The following is a 20,736-nucleotide window of genomic DNA, read 5'->3' on the forward strand; positions in this document are numbered from 1 at the left end:
TGCTATCGCTTCACTAGTTGCATTAAAATCTTCCTCGCTCCAGGGTCCCAGCTAGCCCGTTGGGAGAGCACGCAGCTCTTGATCTCAGGTTCCTGAGTTTCAGCCCCATTTGGGGGGCAGAGATGACTGAAAAAGTATTTTTAAAAGGCCCCATTGGGGGAGCCTGGGTGGCTCAGTGGGTTAAAGCCTCTGCCTTCAGCTGAGGCCATGATCTCAGGGTCCTGGGATCGAGTACCACATCGGGCTTTCTGCTCAGCAGGGAGCCTGCTTCTCCCTCTCTCTCTGCCTACCTGTGATTTCTCTCTCTCTGTGTCAAATAAATAAATAAAAATTTAAAAATCTTTAAAAAGGACCCCATTAAAATCCACTCTTCGTGTGGAGAGCGACTCCGCAGGGTCAGTGGGGCTGGCATTTTTACATCTGGTTTGCAGGAGTGTAGTCTGCAGTGGGGGGTACCCTAGCAGGGAGGAGGCTGCTGCCGGCCTGGGCACGGTGTTGGCGAGGTGGGGATGCTCAGAGCTTCCAGGGGGAGGCACTGTGTGTATGGCTCCCGAGATGGAGAATTCCGTGTCCTGAGAAGCGCAGATGTGCTCCCATGCGGTGCTAAGTGGGATACGCAGTTGAGGGCGGGGGGGGGGGGGGTGCTTGGATATTGTCCCCACCCGTGTTTGGGTTGGAGAATGGCCATGCCTGGTGTCCTTGGGTACAGGTGTTGGGACCAATGGGCTCATGCGCCGGGAGGCCTGTCTGTGAAGGGTGGTCCCAGGGACAGCATGCTCCGGGTAGAACTGGGATGCCCCAGAGCATGGCTGAGCCACGTACCTGTGGCGGAGACCAGCTTGGAGGTGCAGCCCAGCTGACGCACAAGGACCCCCGTGGAGACTGAGCGAGACGGGGAGCCCCTTCTGGTGGGGTCTCTGGACAGAGCTGGTCTGTCAGCCACCTGGCTCTGTCTGCAGGCCCAGAACGAGCTGATATGGAGCATCAAGGATGAGCTAAAGAAAGTGTGTTCGACAAACGACCTGAAGGAGCTGCTTATCTTCAACAAGCAGCAAGTGCCCTCTGGGGAGTCAGCGGTGAGCTGCCTTCGCATTACGGGACATGTGGGAGACGCGGGAGGTGGCTGGGTCCCTGAGTGCTGGTGCTGTGCCTCCGGGCCATGGGAAGCCCTCCAGTGGGATGCCCACTAGTGGTGATTGGGAAGAGTGGAAAGGCCGCAGTTCTGTGGCATGGTGGCCATGTCCAGGACAGGAAAACCTCCCCATACATCAGCCCCGGGGTTAGGATTTGGGGGAGATTAGGGTGGGTTGTGTATTTGCCTGGTGTGTTCATGCCACACATGTTAAGGCTCAGACACTGCCAGGTCTGGAGGGCGTGGAGCCGCCCTCATGAGAGGAGGACCGCTAGCACCCCACGGTTTCCCCAGCTGGCGTGGCTCCTCACACAGGAGCAGGGGGTGCTCTGGATCCTCCTTCCTTCCACATCACTGAGGGACGGGGGCTGTGGTACTTCGTTTGGACAGAAGGTCTCTTGAGGTACAGCAGCCCGAGCTCTGCGGGTAGACCAGCAGCCCCAGGGAGTCCATATCAGGACGAGCCCTCTCCTCTCTCCTCGAGTGCTTGTCTGCCCATGCTAGGGAGTAGCCTTCCTGTAGCTTCTCCTCTCTGGGCTTCAGATCTTGGACCGCGTGGCAGATGGCATGGTGTTCGGTGCCCTCCTTCCCTGCGAGGAGTGCTCCGGCCAGCTGGTCTTCAAGAGCGATGCCTACTACTGTACAGGCGACGTCACCGCCTGGACCAAGTGCATGGTCAAGACCCAGACCCCCAGCCGGAAGGACTGGGTGACCCCTAAGGTAAGCAGGAGCAGGGTGGGTTCTGGGGTCTGAGCAGATAAGCACTGCCATCCCACTTTCTGGGCTTGTCCATGCTCCGAGTCCCCACAACTGCAGTGCCATGTAGGCGTGCGCAACCCAGGAGGGACCCTGGCCATACTGTCCACTGAGTCTGAGTGTCGTTGATTTGTCTTCAGGGAAAACCTTGTTCACGGCCCATGCATGCCAGTGTTGTTACATACTTGGAACCGCTGCAAACACACAGTTTGCAGTGCCATGTACTTGAATACTGATGCCTCACATGGGTTTAAGATGTATTTATTTTAGAGAGCAGGGGGAGGGGCAGAGGGAAAGGGAGATACCCAAGCAGACTCCCTGCTGAGTGTGGAGCCCCAGGCCGTGCTTGTCCCACGACCCCAAGATTGTGACCTGAGCTCAGACCAAGAGCTGGACGTTTGACTGACTAAGCCCCCTTGACACGCCAGCCGTGCATGTCTCCCTTGATCGTGAGAAGTAGACGATCCAGATCCTCTTTGCTCTGGGGGGGGGTTATTTCTAAGGAGAAGTGGTTTCTTTTTGTTTTGTTTTGTTTTTAAGATTTTATTTATTTATTTGACAGAGACAGGGATCACAAGTAGGGAGAGAAGCAGGCAGAGAAGGGGTGGGTGGAGCAGGCTCCCCACTGAGCAGGGAGCCTAATGGGGGGCTCCATCCAGGATCCTGGGATCATAACCTTAGCCAAAGGCAGAGGCTTAACCACTGAGCCACCCAGGCACCCCAAGAAGTGGTTTCTTAACTGAAAGTTCAATTTCTTCAGGAATTCCGAGAAATTTCTTACCTCAAAAAATTGAAGATCAAAAAGCAGGACCGAATATTTCCCCCTGAGACCAGTGCCCCAGTGGTGGCGGCCCCGCCCTCCACAGCTTCGGCGCCTGCTGGTGTGAACAGCTCCACTCCGCCAGGTACAGCTTGGGGCTGGCTATGGGCAGGGGGACCCTGACCAGAGTGGGGGAGGGTCTCCCTCTGTGTCAGTCCTGCTCCCCGTGGCAGGTGGAAGGCGCTTGAGAGGTGGCCTCTTAAGGGCCAGTGGGCCTGATCCGAAATGACATTTTGAGTGTCCTCCTGCCTGCATGATAGACCTTGCTTCCCTGCCTCCTGGCACCCCGACCCCATGTCTGTCATCCTGAGACTAATGTGAGGCTCAGGGCTCTGGCGCACATAGTCCTGCCATGTGCCAGGCCCACAGAGCAGGGCTGATTGGTGTGAGTGCGAACACACCAGCACACAGAGTGAGACCGGTTGGGGATTTCCGTCTGCTGGAGATACTCGCTGCCTTTGTTCACTCCAAGACGTGGCGGAGTCTGAGGATGGCTACAGTTTGGTGGGTGGAGGACAAGAGTCAGCCTAAATATGGTGATCCACCTCTTCCTGGGGAAGACTCTGTGTGTGTGTGTGTGTGTGTGTGTGTGTGTGTACACATGCACATGCGTTTGGTCATTCTGAGTTGACTGTGTGTATGTGTGTGTGTACACAAGCTCATGTGTACGTATGGTCTTCTGAATCCACCTGCTGCTGGTTTGGGGTCAGCGCTGACTTGGCCTCACAGGGACGTCCCCCTCCAGGTTCTGGTCTAGGAGTGCGTGTAGGACTCTCGTTTAGGACTGCAGATAGACACAGCTCTGTCGTGGGCCTTCCTGGTCTAGGGGCCGTGTTGGCCTCAAGTGCCAGGTCCTGCCTTGTGCCTGGAATCTGTCATCTGCTCAGTGTCCTACCTACTGAAGCTTTGTCCTTGAGGAGATGGATTTGTTGGATGGGGTTAATTAATAAATACCATATAAGAAATTGTAGCTTATTTTTAGATTGGATTATTATTTTTAGATTTTTAGATTGGGAAAAGAGTAAAAGTAATTGGGAGCTCACGTGATTCCCTCTCCTATTCCCATCCCACTGGCAGCCCCATGGTCCCCACAGTGTCTTTCCTGCTCTACCTGTGGGGCAATGCCAGGAACCCCACTCACCAGGCTGGCCCATTTGTGGGGCAGCATCATCGTGGGGCTTCTCCCCTGGCCTGGTCCTCTGTATGCCAAGGGATGGGACAGGCTCTCCGCCTGCTGTGCTGTCTTGTCCTCTGCTTTCCCACTAGACCTGGGCCTCTATCTTCATAGAATTTTCCCTCAGGGATGCTGGTCAGAGGGGAGCTGAGGTGTCCCTGAGACCTTATGGCCTAATGACTGTTCTCTCGTCCCAGATAAGCCGTTGTCCAACATGAAGATCCTGACTCTCGGGAAACTCTCACGGAACAAGGATGAGGTGAAGGCCATGATCGAGAAACTCGGTGGGAAATTGACGGGCACGGCCAACAAGGCCTCCTTGTGCATCAGTACCAAAAGTGAGTTGAATCTGTTGTGTAAAGCAGGGCCGTATCATGCCTCCTGGGATGGCAGTGAGGTTGGCGGGGAGAGGGGACGCGCTGAGTGTGGTGTGACACCGGCAGGGCACTCCCAGATGGGTGTCTTTGGTCACAGCATTGTTTGGTCTTTTATGGGGGAAAGCCAGCACCTATATTTGCAAAGCTGCCATGTCTTGTGTGTGTGTCTTCTGTCCCCAGTGGAAGGCTGCTGACTGATGTTCTCAGCCAGTCTGAACTCCTGCCCTCAGAGACACTGATGGTCTTGGCCCCTCCACAGCCCTGGGGTGGGGTGTGACAAGCTAAGGGGTTGCAGAGCCCAGACTCCTTCGTACATGAGGGTTGGTCCTTCGGGACCCAGAGAGGAACTTACTTTGTCAAGGGATAGAAACCCATAGAGTGAGGCAGAGCAAAGAAACTGGAATATATGCCAAATGACTGCACAAGATAAAGTGTCCAGGGAAGAATCTTGCAGAATCGGAGGTAAGTAATTTACCAAGTCAGGAGCCAGAAGTCAGGGTCATGAGGTGTGCCCTGCATAGACTCAAGCCATCCCCGTGAAAGCCCGGCGCTGCTGTCAAATCTGGAGCAGACAGCAGCTCCTGCGGATAGCCAGAGCCTTTCTGAGGACAGGACAAGAGGCCTCGCGCTCCCTGATGGCACACTGTGACACAACCTCTAGTGACCAGAACAAGACAGGCTGACATCAGAACACACACAGACCAGCGGAACAGCTTGGAGAGCCGGGAAGCAAGCCTCCATGTACGTGGTTAGTTCATCTGTTGCAGAGGAGCCGAGGTTCATGATGGGGAGAGCCAGGTCTCTGCCTGGCCCCACCGACAGATCCACACAGGTTGGATCGAACACTTGGATGGGAGACCTGGAGCCAAAGAACTCAGAGGAGGAAACAGCGAGCCCCTAGACTTGGTTTTGGTGATTTCTGATGCTGACAGTAAGAGCAGAGCCAGACCAACAGGACCCCGTCAAACTGGAAAGCTTCTGCACACCAGCATCAGCAGCACGGAGAGGCCTCCTGCCACATGGGGGGAAGCCACCTGCCAGTCATGTGCATGGGACGCAGCAGGGTCTGGCTGAGGGACACGGGCTCCCTTCCTGCTCCCGCTGTCGGACCGTCTCTCTTGGGGCGCTTCTGCCCGTATCATGTGGCCCCCCTGGCGCTGGGTGACAAGGAGGGGGCTCGGTCAGTGGGGCTGTGATTACGCTTCGCACTGACGCTCCGGCTCTTCTTCCCTGGTCTGAGCAGAGGAGGTGGACAAGATGAGCAGGAAGATGGAGGAGGTGCGCGAGGCCGGCATCCGCGTGGTGTCTGAGGACTTCCTCCACGACGTGTCCAGTTCCACCAAGAGCCTTCCAGACTTGCTCTCGGCCCACCTCCTGGCACCCTGGGGCGCTGAGGTGAAGGCTGAGCCAGAAGAGCCTGCAGTTTCAAGAGCAAAGTCAGGGTCTGCGCTCTCTAAGAAGAGCAAGGGCCCCGTCAAGGAGGAAGGTGAGGCCCCAGGCGTCCCAGGATCCCGGGCCCGTGTGCTCCCAGGACACTCTGGCCGAGACTGCCTAGACCCGTTGGCATACCACCCCCTCACCCTGCCTCCCCACCCCGACTTTCTGGGGTTTTTTTACTTGTTTTCCTTTCTTGTTCTTTTCCAAGGCATCAACAAATCTGAGAAGAGAATGAAATTAACTCTTAAAGGTGGAGCCGCTGTGGATCCGGACTCTGGTGAGCACACAGGAGTGCGAGCGGGCAGGTGGTCCAGAGACGGGGGGCTTCCGGACCACACCTGCGCACCCCTGCCTCCTTGGGCTCCCCTGGGCCTTGTGGGGAGCCTCCCACAAGGAGTGTCCAGGCAGGTGTGAGTCCCCCACCTGCAGACCCCCTTCCCCCCGAGCTTATCGGCCGCCCTTTTAGAGAGAAAACCAGGTGCCATGCCTCTGCAACAGGTCTGGAACATTCTGCGCACGTCCTGGAGAAAGGAGGGAAGGTGTTCAGTGCCACCCTTGGCCTGGTGGACATCGTGAAGGGGACCAACTCTTACTACAAGCTGCAGCTCCTGGAGGATGACAGAGAAAGCCGGTGTGTCTGGGGATGGGGAAGAGTCCCTCGTGGTGGCCCTGTGAGGGAGTGGGCCTCTGAGGGCTGTGGGGAGGTCTTTGGCCAGAGGGAAGCCTGGCTCCCTGCCATCCAGTGCCCCAACTTCCCAGGACACGCTGTCCTACCATCTCTCGAGACACTCTGTCTGCAGCCCCTTGAGGAATCCAGGGTCCCTGAGCCTCGTGGGCTAACCTGGACTTGGTCTTCTTGGCAAGTGGAAACCGCTTCCCTGCTGGGACTCCAATTGGTGGTTGAAAACCAGATGCTGTGTAGCTGTGGCCTTGGCGGAGGGGGCATTATGTTGGTGCCTACGAAGCCTTGACTGGTGGCCATTTGTCGGCGCCGAGCAGCTAGGTGCCTCCCATTGCCTCAGCTTCTCACCAGGGCTTTCGTCTAAAAGTGAATATCAGATGGAACCCCAAAAGTCCTATGTATCTAGTAGGCTACTTGGGTTTTCTGAAGACATAAGCCCAGTGTCCTGTGTCTTATCACCTGCTCTGGTGGCCTAGTTTTAACTGGTTTTCACAGTGAAGGGACAGCGTGGGCTATCAGGTCTGGACACTTCTCTAGGACAGGTCAGTAGAGCACTTCCCAGATGTTTCCAGGAGGAACCCGAGCAGAGAATGTTTAAGATTTTATTTATTTGATAGAGCACAAGCACAGGGTAGGGGCAGAGGCTAAGGGAGAGGCCTGACATGGGGCTCAATCCCATGACCCTGAGTTCATGACCTGAGCTGACACCAGTTGCTTAACCAACTGAGCCACCCAGGGGGCATCTCTTTCGTGATGTAAAAATTATGTGATGCGTTCTTTCCACCAAGAAAAATGAATCCATCAAAGCCAAGCGGTGTGGCACCTAGGGTGCCAGTGGTGTGGGCCCCCGGTTGCCATGGGAACCAAGAGCAGTGGCCTCAGCCTGTGTGCCTCTGACACGCACACACACCCAGCCCAAGCCCGTTGCATCTGAGCCCAGAGGCTCCAGTATCTAGGTTTTCTCGCTCATGGTTGTGTATCTTGAGTACAAAACTTCCAAGCGATGCTTACTTTTCTTCTGTGAGGAGTGAGATGGGTGTTTATCTTATAATCAGAATTTATACGCTTGTTCTGTGAGCTTGGCTGGCAGATCGAGTGTAACCTGTGCTTTGACACTTTCTGGGTCCATTCACCAGTACGATTCGAAAGGCAGTTCTTGAAAGTTCCAACTCTCCATTTCCTCACAAGTGAAGGTCTTTGTTTCCTTTGTTCCTCTGTGTCCGTGGCATCATCTTGGGGGCCACAGCTCTGTGTCCCCAGGCAGAACGCAGGGAGGGAACCTGCTCCCAGCACAGGAGCGGCCGGCCCTCAGGTCTGTGTGTGATCCTCCTCTCCCCACTCCCCGCCCACCCCGTGCCCTCACAGCTACTGGATCTTCAGATCGTGGGGCCGCGTGGGCACCGTCATCGGCAGCAATAAACTAGAGCAGGTGCCATCCAAAGAGGATGCCATCGAGCACTTCATGAAGCTGTATGAAGAGAAAACTGGGAATGCCTGGCACTCCAAGAACTTCACAAAGTATCCCAAAAAGTTCTACCCTCTGGAGATCGACTACGGCCAGGTAATCCCTACTCTTATGCCGTCTGCTTCCAGCAGAAGGAAGAATCATCATAGTAGCCAGACCTCGCCCCGGGCCTGATGGCCTTGCAAGTCAGTGCTCCCCAGCGTTCAAAGGAGGAAACACTTCTTGACTCTTGACAGTGCTCAGTGTTAGGCCGACACCAAAACCAGACAGACCTCGCAGGAGCTCTCCCATATCCCTAGGAACATATATGCGGAGGCGTAACCGTGGAGTAATAACCCAAGTGCAGGATTTCTCTATCGCGACTGGGGGCAGGGAAGGGGTTGAGCCTGAGAATGCGAGGTCAGTTCAACACACAGAGATCAGTGCCCTGCAGTATGACCGTGATTGTAACAGTCACAGTCGTGGACGGAGAAACTCGGAAGGAGATCCAGCACCCTTAACACGAGTCACACCCAGACAGCAACGTAGGAACTCAGCTGACCGTGGTAGCGTCTTTGAGAACATGAGGGGGATTGGTCTTTGAAGTTGCTCCCTCCGCTCATTGGGAAATGGTTCTTACATTCCAGGTGTGGCTTCTAGGCTGACCCCGTGTTTTCCTCACAGGTCGTAGGACCTGGGTTGCCATCAGGTTATTACAGTTAAGAGGGTGGCTTAGTCGGTTGAGCTTCTGCCTTTGGCTCAGGTCGTGATCCCAGAGTCCCAGGGTTGAGTCCCGGGTCAGGCCCCCTGCTTAGCAGGGAGTCTGCTTCTTCCTCTGTCCTTGAGCCCACTTGTGCATGCATAATAATGTAATTACATTGCCCTGGCCTCTGTTGGATTGTGGTTTTGGGTCCCAGATGCTCTTCTGATAATTTCTATTACTTTTTTAAAAAGATTTTATTTGTTAGAGAAAATAGGAGCATAAGCAGGCAGTGGCAGAGAGAGGCAGACAGAAAAGCAGGACACGATACCAGGACCCTGGGATCACAACCTGAGCTGAAGGCAGATGCTTGACCCCCCTGCACCCCCCAGGTGCCCCTCTTGTTACACGTTTGTGACAGGCTCATTTTCCTGTATATATCACCAAATAGCCTTCTGTTATCCCTTGGCTGATAACCTTTGTGGACATTTGTTCTGACAAGATGCTTATTCTGGCTTCTATAGAAAAATCTATTGCAGTTGTCCCCTGAACAGTGTAGAGGGTCAAGGGCACTAACCCCTCCCATGATGCAGTCAAAAATCCATGTTTAACTTGACTCCCCAAAACTTAATCTGTTGTTGACGTGAAGCCTGACCAATAGCCTAAAATGATTTGATCTCATCTTGTGATATGCGTATTGTATACTGTCGTTTTATTACAAGCTAAGCTGGAGGGGAGAAAACATTATGAAGAAAATCATAGGAGAAGAAAAATACACTTTTTTTCACGGCTTTTTGCTTACGTAGTTTACTTAAGTAAACTACACCCCATGTGGGGCTTGAACTCAACGACCCTGAGATCAAGTCGTGCTCCAACTGAGCCCCTAGGGGCTCATGTATTTCTTCTTAAAAACAAAACAAACAAAAAAAAAAACCCGGGGCATCTGGGTGGCTCAGTCAGTAACAACTCTTGATCTTGGGATTTTGAGTCCAAATCCCACTTTGGGTGTGGAAATTACTTTAAAATATCTTTTTTTTAAAATAGAATTTACTTTGTAATGCTGAGGTTGAGATCCTGGCTTGTCTGACTCAGCAATGCCCCCTACTGGTCAGTTTTTCTAATTTCAAAAATAACATTTAAAATATTTTGAGAAACAAACTCCTAATCACCCAGAGTTGAGCACAAAGTCATGGTGTGGGTCTTTGGTGCTCCTGTCCCTTCACGGGTACTTTTTTCACCAGAGAACTGGAGTTTTGCCCTGCACACTATGTCAAGAACCACCCCCCTCCAACGCCTGCACAGCTTTTGGAAGATGCTGTCCAATAGTGATAGACAACCACCTTTGTAACCTTGATATTTCAATAGCTGCATTTTAAAAATCTGAAAGAAACCATGAAACTAACATTAGTTATTTATTTTTCCTCCCCTTCCGACCTTCTCTGAAACCAGATCTTTGAAATCTGGTGTGTTTTCAGCCCTTGCAATGTGTCTCTCTGTTCAGACTGGTAACCTTTCAAAATCAGGGCCACTGAATTCAGGTGCACTGTCCTAGAGCAGCATCTGGCAGGGCTGCCCAGATGGCCCGGGGTGGTGGTTTATGGTCTCTGGCTCCCCTGTGATGGTGCTCCTGAATATGTAAACTTCTCCGCTTATCACCCCCGGAGAGGGAGGCCACAGAGTAGATCAGTTCAAATAAGGTGTTTCACTGTGAACATTGGCCTCCTCAGAGAGCCAGAAGCCGTGACCCTGAGAGCCTTGGAGACTTGGTGTTGCGACAGAAAGCGTAGTTGACAGCCGCATCCAGAATGAACAGGGCCCATGGCCCGCCACGCCGCTTGGGTGAACACAACAGATGCCAGGATTAGTGTCCACTCAGAGCAGATACCCAGCACTTCTTATTGCTGGGGACACTGTCAGGGACAGGGCATAGTTCCTATCCTCTGGCCGTTCGTAAGTGACAAGGGTTCAGCAGTCTACAGTGCCGTGTGGTCCTGACTTAGCCTGGGTTCCCCAGAGAGTGGGCACACACAGTCCAGTGTTGAAAGTGTGATCACAGGGTCACCTGGGTGGCTCAGTAAGTTAAGGCCTCTGCCTTCTGCTCAGGTCACAATCCCAGAGTCCTGGGATTGAGCCCCACGTCGGGCTCTCTGCTCAGCGGGGAGCCTGTTTCCTCCTCTTTGCCTGCCTCTCTGCCTACTTGTGATCTTTGTCTTGTCAAATAAATAAATAAAATCTTAAAAAAAAAAAAAAAGTGTGATCACGGAGCAGAAGGAGGCCACAGAGAGTGGAGAGTTCCTCCTGTCAGTCTGTGTGGCAGGAAATGGGTGTCTGAACCTTTAGGACTATGGTGAAGACTGCATGGACATCTTCTGGTTGGCCCTGGGGTGCAGTAGTACAAGACCGGAGAAGTAACCCGGTGTCCCCTTGGTCCATGGTTTGGCCTGGTGGCTTCCCAGCTCTTCCAGAGTGGGGCCGTGGGCCAGTTCCCAGGGTGGGGAGGTGAGGGCATGAGGGGATGGGAGTGCAGGTCAGCAGGCATGGAGCTGGGCACCTGCAGTGGCCGTTGGGGGAAGGGTCTGGAGCCCCCACGGGGATGGTGGGGAAGCCTCTGGTTCAGGTGCAGATACTACCTCAGCCTTCTGTGCTGGGGGTACCTGTGGCTCCTTTGTCTGTGGCCCAGATGCTATCGCCACTTGGCTTGGGTTGTTGAACGGGGCCTTTGATCAGTTCACTTTTCTCTAAAGGATGAAGATGCGGTCAAGAAGCTGACAGTGAACCCTGGCACCAAGTCCAAGCTTCCCAAGCCGGTGCAGGAGCTCATTAAGATGATCTTCGACGTGGAGAGCATGAAGAAAGCCATGGTGGAATATGAGGTGACCACGCGCACGGGGGTGGCCAGGTCTTCTGCTTGTCCTTTTTTTTTTTTTTTTTTTTTTTTTTTAAGATTTTATTTGACACAAATCACAAGTAGGCAGGCAGGGGGGTCAGGGAAGCAGGCTCCTGCTGAGCAGAGATCCCAATGTGGGCTCGATCCTGGGACTCCAGGATCATGACCTGAGCTGAAGGCATAGGCTTTAACCCACTGAGCCACCCAGGCGCTCCTCTGCCTGTCCTTCTGCCAGACACCGAGCCAGGCTTCTGGGTCCTGGGGACTGCAGACTTCCCAGGAGGTGGATAGTGTGCCTGAGTGAACTGCCTTTGGGTCCCCGTTCCCCTGTGCGTGTCCCCTTGCTGACGTGGCAATGTGTGCGGGCATGGCTCTGGAGCCGGCCGGAGTCTTCTGGAAGGCAAGTGTAGCTCGTGTACCGTGGAAGAAGTAGGCGGTACTGACGAAGTGTAGAGAAAAGCAACGTTGAGGCATCAGACAAAATTAAGAAAAGGTTGAGGGTGGGGGTGGGTTTGTCCTGTTCCTCCTGCTTAGGCAGGACGAGGGGGCCGTGGTTGAGGCCAGTTGTCCCTGTGTTCTCCAGCCCAGCTTGGCTTTCCCAGAAGGTGAGCTTGGATCCAGTGGCAGGACGGTTCCCCTCCCCGGCTGCTGTTAACGAATGCCGTGGAATCTGCAGGTCCCCTTATGGGCCTGCAAACGCCCAGCGCTTGTGCGCTCCCATTGAAAGTGACCCCTGCACTGACCTCCATCAGGAGGACTGGTGGTAGCTTGCGGATAGTCTCACCAGGGACATGGGCAAGGGAGCGAGTCTTCATTTCTCTTAACGTTTAAGAAGAAACGTCCCACGTGTCCTTTCCAGCTTCCTGTGTTCTAGTTCGTAGGGTCTCTTAACTCCTAACAGACCAGGTCTCCCCTGGGACATACCATTTCTGGGCTGGCTCTTGCTCAGGTGACTGTCTCGCAGGAGGAGACAGGCCAGAGCTGTTGCAGAGCTCACTGGAAGGCAGCCCATGGTCTGTTGCACGCTCCTTACCTGACAGGCAGCCTCCCTCCACTTCTGCAGGGTGGACCTGAGAATACCCCGGTCTCTCTTTAGTGGGGTATCTGGCTCACTGTTGAGTGAGCCCCATTCTTATCCTCGTGGCCTGTGAGGAGGGGCTGAGGGGCACTGGCACCGACACCCCACAGTTGGAGGATGCTGTTTCTTCAGAGCACTGCCTGCCCCCAGCCACCATTGCAACACCTTCCTCATTGGCTCCCGGAGCTGTTTTCCAGTCTGCACCAGCGATGCTGGGCTCTTTTATGTGCCCTGCTCTCTTCCTGAAACAGTATCCCCGCCTTCTTCCTCAGACCAGGCAGCGGCTACTCCACTTCCCAGGGACCAGACCACCCCTCAGGATAGAGACTCTGGCTTTGAGGGGAGGGAAGTGCCATTGGTTTGTGATGCCACGTCCACCACACCCGGCAGGGACTGCTCCCCGTCCATTTCCCTGCAGCTTGTGGCTCCGTCATGCGCTGCAGGTGTTGGGGTGCCCCAGGGAGGTCAGGACACCAACCACAAGGGGCGCAGGGGCCTCCGAAGCAAGCCAGCCCCATTTTTCTGGGTGGGAGACAGAGGGTGAGCATAGACTCCTCCCAAGCTTGCAACAGGCCACATGCATTCCCCACTACGCTTGCCGCTTGTCCTGACAGTAATCCCCAAGGCATACTGCTAGAATCAGTGTGTGACCTTTCAGGGTACCTGATTTGAAAAAAACAGCGTTTTGGGGGGTACAGATCTGTATGTTCAGGAGCATGTACTTAGGAGAACCTTTCTCCCCACTTTCTGGTCCTTATTTGGCTGGGAACGGTTTGGGCTCTGAGGCTCCGGGGCGGCTATGCTGCCTGGCCCTCATCCTCCCTAGGAGACGAGTTGTGCTGGGCCAGGGTGGACTGAGTGTGGGGCTTCAGGCGTCCTTGTTTCTCATCACTGCCATAAACGAAGCGAGCAAGACCCACTCCCCTCCCAGAGCCCGTGGTGTGGGCCCTGGACAAGCCACAGACAAGGTTGGGTGTCTGCTGCTGCCAGGGCCCATGAGCCCCGAGGGGCATTCGCCAGCTTGCCCATGGTCCACTGAATGGAGCGGCTTTGCCAGGGAGCATTCCCCTGTCTCCTCAGATTGACCTTCAGAAGATGCCCTTGGGGAAGCTGAGCAAGAGGCAGATCCAGGCGGCCTACTCCATTCTCAGCGAGGTGCAGCAGGTAGGCGGGGGGCCGCTCGGCTGGCTTGTCTTGGAGGAGCGGTGTAGGGTCACAAGCTGCCACGTCCCAGGGCCCGAGGACCTGGAGTCTCTGTTCAATGCCGCAGGTGTGGTAAGTGCCTTTTCCCTCGCCAAAGTGGTCCCGGAACCAGTGAAGGAGCCGTGTTTTTAGTAATCAGTTATGTAATAAACTCCCTATGAACTGGATAAGGTATTTGGTTCTCCTACCTCATAAAAACGTCCTGATTTGGGGTGTTCTTAGGCTGAGATTGAAGCTCCCAGTTGGCTTGGTTGGTGGAGCACGTGGTTCTTGAGTTCAAGCCCCATGTTGGGTGTAGATCAAGTCTTTTAAAAAGAAACTGGCATTATTTTGCAGTTACTTAGAAATCTCACAGAGAGTGAAATATTTCCTTACTTTGGTTCATGCTCATTGATCACCTCACTGGGCACTCAACCAGGTCCCCCAGTTTGCAGGACCTTCCCCCTGCGCGGTGGGGTGGGGTGCAGGCCTGGCCTGTGAAGGAGGGGCACAGGGAAGCAGACTTCTGGCTGGTGCTGAGAAGGGGCCCCAGGCAACAGCTTCTGAGCCCTGGCCCCTTCCCTGTCCAGAACCCCCAGTTGAGAGGCTGGGAGAGTGTCCTTCCCCACGACATAGAGCCAACTGCTGCAACAGAAAGAAATTGAGGGCGTGGGGCTCGGCCGGGCGGGGGGGCCGGGGGGCGGGTGCTGGGGCCTGCAGGGGGCCAAATTAATGGCCCTTTCACTGCCCCGTGGCCATTCAGGTGCCTGCCCAGCATCACAGCAGTCCGGCTCCTCCATCTCTGCATTTATTGAGCACCTTTTGCATATGGAGCACGAATGGGCACTGTGGCAGGAGGGGGAGCTTATTAGCCTTTCTGTGTGTGGCCACCTGGATCTTCAGGCGCGAGAAAAGCCAATTCTTTCCCTTAAGCTGAAGATCTGTGGATGGGGGAGGGGTGTGCTGCCCAAATTCATCGCATTGGGGTTTTACCCCCATTTTGTTGTGAGAAGTTCCCAAACATTGATGTAGTTGAATTTTAGGAGCGTGCATGAGCTTTCCACCTAGATGTTACACTTGATACCTTGCACAGCATTGGGGGCGGTATGGGTCCCTAATTGTCGAGGTCTTCTAGAAATGGAAGTGGACAGGGGTGGGGCATTCCTGCCCTTGGGCTGGTATGACACCAGCATGAGATGGTCTTGAACGCTTTCACCACGTTTCCTGGCTGTTGCTCATGCCGAGCCAGGTCAGACTCAATGTCTCGGTCTCTGCTCTCTCTCTTCCCCCGAAGGCGGTGTCCCAGGGCAGCAGTGACTCTCAGATCCTGGATCTCTCAAATCGCTTCTACACCCTAATTCCTCATGACTTTGGGATGAAGAAGCCCCCGCTGCTGAACAACGCGGACTGTGTGCAGGTAGCCGGGGCTGCCTGAGAGAGGAGCAGCCTGGGTGTTACTCCTTCTGGCAGGGCCTGGTGCTAGGAGGATCACCTCTGGGACCTCTTTTCTTTTTTTTTTTTTAAAGATTAGATTTTATTTATTTGACAGAGATCACAAGTAGGCAGAGAGGCAGACGGAGAGAGAGGAGGAAGCAGGCTCCCTGTTGACCAGAGAGCCTGATGCGGGGCTCGATTCCAGGACTCTGGGATCATGATCCAAGAGGCTTTAACCTACTGAGCCACCCAGGCACCCCTGGGCCCTCGTTTTGAATAGGATTTCTTCCCATGGTGGTGGCCGACCACAGGCGAAACAGATGGGTTTTCCTGCCCCACTGCCTCGGAGCCAGCGGTAGTCACTGCCCCCACTTCCCATAGTACCCTTGTAGCTTCGGGCTCTCCCTCCCCCAAGTAGTACCCCCCTCGTTCACTAGGAGCCACGGGTTGATGACAAGCTATTCCTAACCAGCTAGGAGGCCTTCCCATCACTATCCCATCACTCCGTAAGGGTTTTCTCTGCTGAACCTAGGTTTGTCTCCCCTCACCCTGGTCCCAAGCCCAGGGTTTTCCATCTGTTCCTCCAGGCCAAGGTGGAAATGCTAGACAACTTGCTGGACATTGAGGTGGCCTACAGTCTGCTCAGGGGAGGCTCTGATGACAGCAGCAAGGACCCTATCGATGTCAACTATGAGAAGCTCAAGACTGACATTAAGGTAACAGGCCCCCGTCTCTGGTGCATCTGTCCGCTCGTCCTGAGAGCAGCGATCCCCAGACTGGAGTGGGTTTCTCCTGGAGACCTCCTCAGAACAGATTGTTGGGCAGGCTTCCAAGCCAGGGTCTTTGGCACAAGAGACTCATTTTTGAGCGGCCTTCCAGAAAGTTCATTTTTCCTTAATCTAGAGAAGATCTGTCTTTGGAGGCTTGTATGGCTTGAGCTTTAGAAGGTTTGTCATGCCTGGGTTCCTGCTTAGGTGGAGGTGCCTGTGCTGGGGCAGAAGTCCCCTTGCCATAGCCCCTGGCTTGCCTTGACCTTGAGCCTGGGATGGGGTGTTCAGATCCCAGGAAGAGCCTCTGCTTCTTGCCTAGAACAGAGCCTAGATCTGGGGGTCCGGGTAGAATAAGCCACCAGATGTCACCTGTTTGGTCCCTGGAGCACCTTCTTCACGGGAATGCTGCAGGCAGGGTTCTCTGGTGAAGGGTTTATTCGGTTTACAATCCTGAAGCCTTTTACTTAATTAAGAAGCTGTGAGGAAAACCAGAATTCCTGGGTTTTTTGCATTTTGGCTGAGAGGACAAAAATCGAGAACACAGCCTTCTCCGTGGCTCACTTGTGTTTGTGCGGGGGCGATTACATCGGTGAAGTGACGGTTATTTGGCAGGCAGAAGCTCTGGCCACTGCACAGCCTTGAGGATTCAAAGACCTGGAGCGCTAGTCCTCCTCAAAACCCAGCCTTGGGGGTGGGTCGTTGCAGGTTCTGACTGCAGTCTTGGCTGTGGGACATCTCTTGGCCCCTGTGCTGGGTGGCTGTGCTTGGGGTCTCCCTTGCGCAGACTCCCCAATGACGTTCTAGGTGGTAGACAGAGACTCAGAAGAAGCAGAGACCATCAGGAAATATGTTAAGAACACTCACGCGACCACGCACAACGCGTATGACTTGGAAGTTGTTGATGTAAGAATCTTCGTCCTTTCCCCTTCTCCAGCCTGGCCTGGGTAAAGAACCATTTGCTTTGCTTTAAATTACTAGAGGAGCAACTTACTGTCGGTGGAGGAGAAAGGTTAGTCTTGGGGTTTGGGGGTGCTTAGTGTTCTTTCTCTAATCCTTTTTATTTCTGATCTCAAAGCCTTGTTTGAGGACCTGAAAGCACAATCAGACATGGCAAAGCATCTTGGGCTCACCTCTGTCAGACGGGGTCCTGCCCGGGCAACTGCTCCCCACCCAACCCCGCCTCCTCGCAGGCCGCCACAGCCACATCCTCTGGCTCTGGGGCAGCTGGCCCATTCTCCTGCATCTGGTGGATCTTGCTGTGAGAGTAACGTGGCATCCTCTGTCTCTGGCCCTTCACCCCCGAGCAGATCTTCCGGATCGAGCGCGAAGGTGAGAGCCAGCGTTACAAGCCATTCCGGCAGCTGCATAACCGCAGGCTCCTATGGCACGGCTCCCGGGCCACCAACTTCGCCGGCATCCTGTCCCAGGGCCTCCGGATAGCCCCGCCTGAGGCGCCCGTGGTAGGTGGCTGGCCCAGGGTGGGTGGCGGGCAGCACCCAGAGATGATCTGCACCTTGTCCTCGCGGCCCTCGCTCTGTGGCCAGCGCATCTACATGGCTATCAGCCGTGGCTTCTTGAACAAAAGTGAGGTGTCTGGGCCTTGCCCTGAGAGCTGATGGGCCTTGAAGAACAGGCGAAGAACAGGCCTTGGCCACAGGCCAAGTTGAGTCCAGACTGCCTCCGCCCCCCTCTGCCAGGTGACTTCTGGGAGTCCTGGTGTGCTCCTCAGGAGACTGTGGGAGGGCTGGAGGGAGGCCCTGCTGAGTCGCTGCCTGGGTCATAGAGGTGACCTGCAGGACAGGTGCTCGGAGGCAGTCTTGCAGGCCTCTTGCTGTCCAGGTGTAACAGGTCGGGAGCAGCGAATGGCTGGCTGGTGCCATGTGGTAGCACATGACCTGGGCAGATGCCCTGACCTCCTGCACCTCACCTTTGACTGACAGAAGGAAGTAAACACAAGAGCCTCCATTTATGGGCTGTTGCCACATGCCGGGCACCGATCTAAACGCTTATTAACTTGGTGAATTTTCACAACGGTTCTGTGAGGTTCCCTCCCCCGTTGAGAGAGGAAGACAGCGAGGGGTAGAGAGATTGAGCTTTCTGCGGCCCTGAGTGCCTCCCCGGGACCAGGGTCCAAACAGCCCGGCATGTGAGCTTGGCCTGTGGGCGTAGTCCGTACTCGGGAGCTCAGGGGTGCTGCAAACAGCCCCCAGAATGTCTTCTGTGGCCCTTTTCCCACCCTGCAGACAGGTTACATGTTCGGTAAAGGGATCTATTTCGCCGACATGGTCTCCAAGAGCGCCAACTACTGCCACGCGTCCCAGGCGGACCCTGTGGGCCTGATCCTACTGGGAGAGGTCGCCCTTGGAAACATGTGAGTCAGCCTGGCCTTGGCCTGGGGCCACTGCTGGGGACGGACGGGGGTGGTCAAGACAGGAGAGCTCCCCTTGGCCAGGAGGGGACCGTAGAAATTCCCCACCACGATGGTAGAAACCAGTTCTAGTTAAGTGTATGTGGGAGCACCAGGGATGAGGAGTCTAGCCAGGAGTCCGGAACTGGCAGCATCCACCTTCTGTGGGCTGAATTGCACAGAGGATGGTTGGTGGGCCGCGCCCGCCCCCCCCGGAACACATGCATGCACAGAGATGTTAGATTTTGTGTTTGAGATCAACTCAGATGAACCTGGAGATGAACTTCAGATTCCTGGCAGAAAAAAAATCTGGTTTGTCCTGCCTGCCTCAGGCCTGTCACAGTGACACTGAGAGCAGGGTCGCGTAATCGGGCAAGGGGGTCAGGCTCATGGTCTGAGAAGCCTCTGGAGCTGCGGCCACAGCCATGCGACCCTGCAGTGGTGGGGGCACAGAGCGCTGACTGGGAACTGTGCCTTCGCCTCTGGAAGCCAGGGGTCTGGGGAGGACTAGGTTTTTCTCTGGTGGGCTCCTGCTCACCAGACTGGTGGTTTGAGAGCCCAGGGTCATCGGAGGCCCTTCTGAGACCTTCCTTTCTTACACAGGTACGAACTCAAGCACGCTTCACACATCAGCAAGCTGCCCAAGGGCAAGCACAGTGTCAAAGGTACCATGTTCCAGAAAGTGCTGCTCCCGCCTGGGTGCTCTGGACAGCCCGGGGAGGGCACCCTCTCTCCCCAGTGGACTGTGGCTCACTGGAAGACAGCTAGAGGGTCATTAGATAATTGGGTCATACCCCCTGTCCGCAGTTCGAGCCTCAGGAACTGGGTGCATCAGCTTTGCATTTTAACAGGACTGTTAGCTGCAGTGCTGGGGGTCATCCCCTGACCAAGTGCTGCCCGGGGTGTCCAGGCACGTGGGAGCTCCAGCCACCTGATGGTTTAGGGCCTCCGCCTGCCGGGCCGAAGTGCAGGCTTTGGACTTGGGCTCAGTGGAAATATGATCCGGGCTGGGGGGTGAGGCACTGCTCTTACTGAAATCAGGGAGGCATGCACCTCAGGAGCTTGATTTATAGCCCAGGGTTGTATCCGGAAGGAGGACAGAGTGTGCGGTGTGCATGTCTTTAAAGTGAACATGTAGACGCGACAGAAGTCTGATCTTGAACGTTCTCGAGCTAATGTCCTCACGGTTCCTCCTACCACTTATGCCTTCTGTCGTGCAGGTTTGGGCAAGACAACCCCTGACCCTTCTGCCAGCATCACAATGGACGGTGTGGAGGTGCCCCTGGGGACGGGGGTTTCCTCCGGCGTGAACGACACCTGCCTGCTGTATAACGAGTATCCTTTGGCTAGCGAGTGGGGTTACGGGGCTTGGGGCTGCCGTGAGAGTATGCTCCTTGACCCGCATCCCCTCCAGGTATATCATCTATGACGTTGCTCAGGTGAACCTGAAATACCTGCTGAAGCTCAGGTTCAACTTCAAGACGTCCCTGTGGTGAGCTCGGGCGCATGGCTGACCTTGCACCCGGGGACAGGGATGGAGGTGCCAGCGCTCACGCCCCTAGACCCGGCAGAGGCTGCCACCGCGTCTCAGGAAAGCTCCTCTGCGAATGTTTGCTCACGTGTTAGATGATTTTTCCCCAGCTTTCCGGGGGGTGGGGGAGGGGGTCCTCCAGCGGCCAGCACCCTGATGGGGAAGACTGACAATAGAGGAGATGTGGGGGGTGTCTAGACTAGTCCTGCGGGAGGAACGCCTGCCTTACTCACCGGCTCCCCCAGTGAAGGGAGAAATCACTCCCCCCTCTTTCTAAGTGTTCACCTGTAGTTTTGGTTTGGGAAAAATGTTAAGCATTTATTTTGAGGTAAAAATAAAAACTAATTTCATACTACTTAGATTTTCTTTTTTTATTTTACATTTATTGTCCCCCCCCCCTTTTTTTTCTTTTTTTTTTTTTACTTCTTTTATCTGAGTTCTATGGGAAGACCAGAAGGAGGAATATTAACAGTTTCTCACCCTTAGAAACAAAAACGTGCTTTCCTTTTGGACGTGCTGGGATGTGGAAGCTCTTCAGAATATGTAGTGCACTGAGTTAAAAGTTGCATTTGAGGTTCCCGAATCTCCCTCCGGCAGGCAGTTCTGTCTTCCAGATGAAAACGGTGTTACTGACACACCCCAGGGGCTGGTAGTCCTTCTCGATTAAATGGAAATGGTTTCCTCGTCTGTGTCGTGTGTTCAGTGTCATTTTGACTGTGGATCCGGTTTGTCCTCCTGGCATGAGGTTCACAGAGACTACAGGGGGTTGATGGCACTTGAATTTGTGGGGACCCAGAATGTCCAGCAGGAAATAGCCTTGCGGCGGGGGTGAGGGGTGCCCGTCCACACAGCAGGAAACCAGAGGCTGGGAGGCATGCGGACTTGGGTCTCTGCAAGCGCTGTGCAGGTGGACATCCTGTTGGCT

At 54.7% G+C, this 20,736-nt stretch overlaps 1 protein-coding gene across 1 annotated transcript in view; it reads left to right on the forward strand.

Moving 5' to 3' along the window:
• Nucleotides 1-20,498, forward strand: part of PARP1 (poly(ADP-ribose) polymerase 1) — a 36,710-nt gene extending 16,212 nt beyond the window's left edge. The window contains exons 6-23 of the mRNA XM_059412893.1: nucleotides 960-1,076; nucleotides 1,676-1,852; nucleotides 2,649-2,793; nucleotides 4,080-4,220; nucleotides 5,503-5,745; nucleotides 5,905-5,973; nucleotides 6,195-6,327; nucleotides 7,744-7,939; nucleotides 11,267-11,395; nucleotides 13,568-13,651; nucleotides 14,964-15,086; nucleotides 15,691-15,819; nucleotides 16,678-16,776; nucleotides 17,181-17,333; nucleotides 18,117-18,244; nucleotides 18,884-18,945; nucleotides 19,501-19,615; nucleotides 19,695-20,498. Of these exons, the coding sequence (XP_059268876.1) occupies nucleotides 960-1,076; nucleotides 1,676-1,852; nucleotides 2,649-2,793; nucleotides 4,080-4,220; nucleotides 5,503-5,745; nucleotides 5,905-5,973; nucleotides 6,195-6,327; nucleotides 7,744-7,939; nucleotides 11,267-11,395; nucleotides 13,568-13,651; nucleotides 14,964-15,086; nucleotides 15,691-15,819; nucleotides 16,678-16,776; nucleotides 17,181-17,333; nucleotides 18,117-18,244; nucleotides 18,884-18,945; nucleotides 19,501-19,615; nucleotides 19,695-19,776 (2,325 nt within the window). The 3' untranslated portion in view covers nucleotides 19,777-20,498. The remainder of the gene's footprint in view (nucleotides 1-959; nucleotides 1,077-1,675; nucleotides 1,853-2,648; nucleotides 2,794-4,079; nucleotides 4,221-5,502; nucleotides 5,746-5,904; nucleotides 5,974-6,194; nucleotides 6,328-7,743; nucleotides 7,940-11,266; nucleotides 11,396-13,567; nucleotides 13,652-14,963; nucleotides 15,087-15,690; nucleotides 15,820-16,677; nucleotides 16,777-17,180; nucleotides 17,334-18,116; nucleotides 18,245-18,883; nucleotides 18,946-19,500; nucleotides 19,616-19,694) is intronic.
• Nucleotides 20,499-20,736: the final 238 nt, after the last annotated feature.

The sequence above is a fragment of the Mustela nigripes genome, chromosome 10, assembly GCF_022355385.1.
Source record: "Mustela nigripes isolate SB6536 chromosome 10, MUSNIG.SB6536, whole genome shotgun sequence".
Lineage (NCBI taxonomy): Eukaryota > Metazoa > Chordata > Mammalia > Carnivora > Mustelidae > Mustela > Mustela nigripes.